Source organism: Lagenorhynchus albirostris, chromosome 19 (genome assembly GCF_949774975.1).
Source record: "Lagenorhynchus albirostris chromosome 19, mLagAlb1.1, whole genome shotgun sequence".
NCBI classification, from domain to species: Eukaryota; Metazoa; Chordata; class Mammalia; order Artiodactyla; family Delphinidae; genus Lagenorhynchus; species Lagenorhynchus albirostris.
In genome coordinates this window covers 43,071,418-43,077,478 of record NC_083113.1, presented here as the reverse complement: position 1 = coordinate 43,077,478, position 6,061 = coordinate 43,071,418, and the positions used below count along the sequence as shown (strand labels likewise).

The 6,061-nt window shown below is 41.0% G+C and overlaps 1 protein-coding gene across 3 annotated transcripts in view; it reads right to left on the bottom strand.

Moving 5' to 3' along the window:
- Positions 1–906: 906 nt before the first annotated feature.
- The window catches only part of UTP4 (UTP4 small subunit processome component), a 32,611-nt gene continuing 27,456 nt past the window's right edge, over positions 907–6,061 (bottom strand). For all 3 annotated transcript variants that reach the window (XM_060131847.1, XM_060131848.1, XM_060131849.1), the window contains 3 exons: positions 3,581–3,766; positions 1,984–2,094; positions 907–1,104 (listed from right to left, as the gene is read on the bottom strand). In XM_060131847.1, the coding sequence (XP_059987830.1) occupies positions 988–1,104; positions 1,984–2,094; positions 3,581–3,766 (414 nt within the window). In that variant the 3' untranslated portion in view covers positions 907–987. The remainder of the gene's footprint in view (positions 1,105–1,983; positions 2,095–3,580; positions 3,767–6,061) is intronic.

Genomic DNA, 6,061 nt, shown 5'->3' with positions numbered 1-6,061 from the left:
CTGGAGGGTGGGGTTCATCTCAGCAAAAATGTTTCTCATCAGCAATTTACCCATGATGTCATCAGAACCCTTATATTTCTGTCTATTCTACAGCCCTTCACCCCCCAAAACAAACAAAAAACCGCACATACTGGGTTTCCACAGGCATGCAACAGAATACATCCACTGAGATGGGAAAGAAATCTATCTGCTTAGTTCAGGTTAACTTAGTTCTTCACTTTCTAATTTAAAAGATCACATTAAAACTAGTCAGTTGATAACACCCACAGGAATAACAATGTCAAAGCAAGCAGAAGAGAACAGAAATGGTGAAATCTATAGCAGGCTGTCTGGTCCCCACCTCCACTCCCACTCCATGAGAAAATGCCCAATATTTCCTTAACCTTTAGAACTGGCATAGAACATAAAAAGATGGTTACTGGGGCTGATATCCCAAAACCTGAGTTTTCCTTTCAAATAAAATTAATAGCTCTACCAAAGGCCAAGGGCATCTACTTTTCAGATGGAGCACTACAGTTAATATTGTTTCTTGAAACATAAGGCTGATTATCGCTGTCAGTAGTTAGGCTATCTTGAATAAGCAAGCATAGTTTCCCTGTCCTCAAAGGCAACTTGAGGCAAGTCCCCATGCCTTTGCACTAGCTGCAGGCTGGAGGCTGGCAGACAATGAAGGTCATCAGCTCTCTGAAGCGTCAAGCATGTGTTAGGGGATAGGAGGTAACTATTGCCTTTTTCCCCTGAGAGTGTGGTCTAAAGAACAAACAGGACCTAAACAAGTTGGATGACTTTGTAGCTAATTGGAACACTATCTCAACTACAATACCTTGGAGTTTCTGTTCGGTTTCAGTCAATGAAGGGAAATTCCTGTCCAGCATTTTAGAAAATAACATTCATAATGACTAGTCCTAAAGAATAACTTTGTTTTATTGTCATGATTTGTGAAAACAGGTTAGACAGTTCAAGAAAGGACACAGACAGTGCCCTGTTTTAGGTCCCAAATTTCTTCTTTTTGATGGGTGGTGGCAGCTGAGCGATGATGTCATCCAGAGGCCGTTCTACCGCCACTAGTGTTCTTTCATCCAAAAGATCCATGAAGAGCAGAGGCTGTAGAGAGATGGTAATGATTCCACCAGGAGTTAGGTTCTGGGGCTAGTCCTGAATCGACTAACTAGGGCTAAAATGTTAGCCTCGTTCAAGATGGAGGGGTGTAAATCTCTGACAATCCTTCCTGCCACAGGACTTAAAAGACTGAAAAAGTTGGGAGCTTTTATAACTGAATTCCGTCATTTAAGATTTCAGCAAGATTTTTTATGTTTCTCTGTATGGAAAATCTGCGATTATCAAATTTCTTAGGAATCAATGTTAACAGAGGGCTCTGGAGCCTAAATTCTTGACAAATGGCAAGTTACAAATACATCAAGAAGTTAATCATACTTGAATCATTTACAACACCCCTCCACTTAAAAAAATTCTGCAGACCCCCAAGAAAATGTTCCAGGGTACCCAAGGAACTCTGATCTGAGAAGCATGAATATGGAACTTGTGAGTTGGCACAAATAGCTGTAGTATCATAAGCTCAATGGATATCTGCTCTAGTACAGTGAAAAGCCGAGCCCAGAAAGGAACATCTAATAAATTCAATGACTTCCATTTCCTCGAAATTTATCTTGTGGAACATTCTCCACTGGAACTCAAATTTAAAAGCCAGCTTTAACACAAAGACCCCAACTGAGCTGCACCATCATTTCTCAGTACCCAGGTATTTCATTTTGGTGAAGGATGATATGCCTGCCTCTAATCTACTGAGGCGAGAACAATGAACTACAAACCTAAGGGACAGACAGTCTCAGAAAGGTCACTGGTTTCCCAAAACCAGGTTCTCTGCATGTAAAATGAAGGCACTCTTGTCCATTGTGGGACTTATTACATTTTGATAATATCACAAGGAACCAACCACCCAGAACGTAACGCAAAATGTATTACCTTATATTTCTTAGAAATTTTAAAGGCATGAGCTGTGCGCCTCCTGATGATATCTGATTCATTTGTGGGAGGCAGTGGATTGTAGAGTAAGGTTTTGTCATTTGGAAGAGGCTAAAAAGACAAAAATGTGTTGTTTAAATCATTATTTTTTTTATTGGGTATCTACAGACCAAAGGATAATAGTGATTTTTTGGGGGAACACAACCTTCTGTCATGTTATACACGTACTACCTCCCTGACTCTTCTTACTTCAGGAAGAAAGCTGGAGCCACTCCTGCAGCTCTACTGTACTCTACTGTGGGGGTATGTGGCAAAGACAGCTTGGTACTCTACGCCAGCAAGATTGAAGGGCCCAGCCGGGGCTTCTGGCCAGTCTCGTCAGTAACACTTTGTGAGACACAAACAAACTGGCATGTGTAGGAGCTCAGCCCATGAAGGCTCTGCTTTCTAGGCTCTCTCCCAACCAGGTCATAGACCGGCCAAGTGGCTGAAATTCTCCGCAGGCAAAACTGCAACACAAACCACCCCCACCGATGTCACTGACACCTCGAGAGACAGCCTCTAGCCAAGCAAGTGATATTTTAATTTTATCTCTGACTTCCTTGGGAAATAGCTCTGCCCTGCATGAGGAAGTGATGGACTTATCACCAACGCCTGGGGAAAAATATGGGCTGATCTAGGCTGAGTTATAAAGAGGCAAATGAATGGGAAGGGCCCTTCCTTTATCACTCATCTCACAGAAGGCACTTGTCAGCCAGCTCTGCTTCCCACACCCAGAGGACACAGGGCCCATGAGATGAGTTCCAGTGACACATCACCATGCACACCTCCTTTAGAGCCATCTGCTGCTTTCCCCGTGTTCCTCCTACGCCCACCTTCACAGATACACCAAAACACTGTATTGGCTGTAATCTAAGCCCAAAGTGCATTATAGGCATGGCCATAGCTCACACTGCTCCTAGGAAAGGAAGTGCCTGCCCAGAAAAAAACACGAAATTTGGGGTGAATCAAAACAGCAGCTGGCAGAGGCTGGACTCTAGAACGGAAAAGAATGCTCACATCCCACCTAAATCACAGCCATGAAGAATGGAATTTTCCTAACTGGTCATTTTTCAAAACACTAAGACCAATCCCTCAAGTCTGCAGATGGTGTTTCAGTATATTCAGCCAAGGGGCACAAGTGGTCAAAACCCCAGCCTGTATCTCCTTTAATGAAATCATGTCAGTCATCCCAGGGTGCAAAGGTGGAAGTGATTTAGCCAAACCAATGGTATTCCCTGATCATGGTCACTTTCCGAATACAGGCCTAATCTCTTTCCTATTTAAGTTTATGTGCTGAGAGACAAAGCAGAGAAATAGTCAAATCAGCAAAAACCAATACACAAGGGGCTGCCCCTTCCCTGGGAGCCTCATGAGACTGGGTAGGAAAATGAGGAAATCTGCAAAACAAAAGCTCCTCTCCTCCAAAGAATGTACTAGCAACCTTTATTCTGATTCTCCTTCCTCTAATTTATTGTCCTCTTTTGCTTTTAGAATGGAAAGATTCCTAAGTAAATAGAACCAGGGACAGCACAGGTGGTAGTGGTGAAGAACTCACCAACGACTTGTCGATGATGCAGAACATGTACGCATCATGAAGAAGGATGTGCATTGGTCTCTTGGGATGAAAACTGATATGTGTGATGGGAGTATCCCTTTGGAGCCAAAGATGATGAAACCCCTGCTTCTGGATGGTCCGGCTCCATTGTGTATACTGTTTGTCTGGAATGCTGTACTCAAATACCTGAGGAAGGATATGACACAGAGCAAGTGCAGGCAGGTACCCAGAAAGACCAAAGAAGGGTCAGCCTGAACCAGAAAATATCTATACAAACCTTGGCTGTATCATATTCAGCAATATGCATTTTCACTACTTTTTTTTTAAATAAAAAAATTTTAAGGTAAATTACAGAACAATAAACAATTCAAACAGCACAGAAAAGTTTATAGTGGAAAACCACCTGCAATCGTAACATCTCTTTTCCCCAAGACAAAAGCAGCCTGTTTCTTGTTTATATCTTTTCAGAGATATTTTATGTATACAGTACACACTATTCCGTATGTTGCATTTTTCATTAGCATTATACCATGGAGACTGACCCATATCAATGTATACACACATCACTCATGCCCCTTTTGAAGAACATGTAATAATCTACTCACTTCTTGGATGTACCAGGATTTATTTACCTAGTCTGCTTAATGAGCATTTAGGTATTTGCAATCTTTGGCTACTACACATAAAGTTATAATGATTATCTCTGAATCAATGTCTTTTTGCACAACTAAAAGCATATACCTATGGGAAGAACTTCTAGCATTGGAACTTCTGAATCAAAGATTATGTGGATTTAAGTGTTTTTTTAGATATCTTCAAAATGTCCTCTAAAGCAGTACACTAATTTATGCAATATATGAAGTGCTGTTTCCCTAGCCGCACTGTGTATTATTAACTCAATCTCTGTTAATTAAACAGGTACCAAAAAATTTCCCGCTAGTTTTAATGACAGAAGAACTTAAATGAGAGATTTCATTTTCTGGATATAATGTGTATGTGTGTGCAGGTGTGAGTGTAAAAACTGCTAATCAAAGTAGCAAGCATCATCTGCCTAGTGGTCTATTTAAATGTGCTTCTTGGATCACATTTAATCTTTCCAATAGCTTGGTGAGGAAGGTATTATCAAGCCCATTTTACAGATGAGGATATATAAGTATTGACAAGTTCATACATAATATGTTCTGTAGCTCAGATATTTTAAAGATCTTCTTACAATTATATTCTCCTTGCAACTTGGTATGGAAAAGTGGCAGACAAAGAACTAATTTTGCCCATTGTATATTCTTGGCTCCTTTGTTGAAGATTAACTGATCATAGGTGTGTAGGTTTATTTCTGGGCTCTCTAGTCTGTTCCATTGATCCACATGTCTGTTTTTGTGCCAATACCATGCTGTTTTGATTACTGTAGCTTTGTAGTATTGTCTGAAGTCTGGGAGGGTTATGCCTCCTGCTTTGTTCTTTTTCCTCAGGCTTGCTTTGGCAATTCTGGGTCTTTTATTTTTTTAATTTTTATTTATTTTTTAAAAATAAATTTATTTTATTTATTGTTGGCTGTGTTGGGTCTTCGCTGTTGCGCATGGGCTTTCTCTAGTTGTGGCGAGAGGGGGCTACTCTTTGTTGCAGTGCGCGGGCTTCTCATTGCAGGGGCTTCTCATTGTGGAGCATGGGCTCTAGACGAGTGGGCTTCAGTAGTTGTGTCACGCGGGCTCAGTAGTTATGGTGCAAGGGCTTAGCTGCTCTGCGCCATGTGGGATCTTCCCGGACCAGGGATCAAACCCATGTCCCCTGCACTGGCAGGCGGATTCTCAACCACTGCACCACCAGGGAAGCCCCGATTCTGGGTCTTTTATGATTCCATATAAATTTTAGGATTATTTGTTCTAGTTCTGTGAAAAATGTCACAGGTAATTTGATAGGGATCGCATTAAATCTATAGATTGCTTTGGGTAGTATGGCCATTTTAACAATATTAATTCTCCCAATCCAAGAGCAGGGGATAGCTTTCCATTTCTTTGAATCATCTGCAATTTCCTTTATTAATGTCTTATAGTTCTCAGCATATAAGCCTTGGTGAGTCATATTCCTAAGTACTTTATTTTTTTGATGCGATTTTAAAGGGGATAGTTTGTTTACATTCCCTTTCTGATATTTCATTGTTCTCCCATATCCACTCTAACACCTGAGTCCATTTCATCCTAGCCTAAAAACAATCAGTAAAACGAGCCCTTGAAAATTCTTCCTCCTTCTCATACCTCTTTATTCGAGAATCTCAGTGTTTCACCATTCCATTGTGACCCATCAAGCCAATGGATGTTACTGGCCTATGATCAGGCCATACATGGAAGCTTTACTACACATAAGAGAAAACTACCTTTATATTGTCCAGTACTGTCAAAGAAAAGCTCCTCCAAAATTGTCGTTATCTCAGCTTCCAAGTTACTATCCATTTGGAGGGAATTAGGAAGGACTGGGATCTCTTAC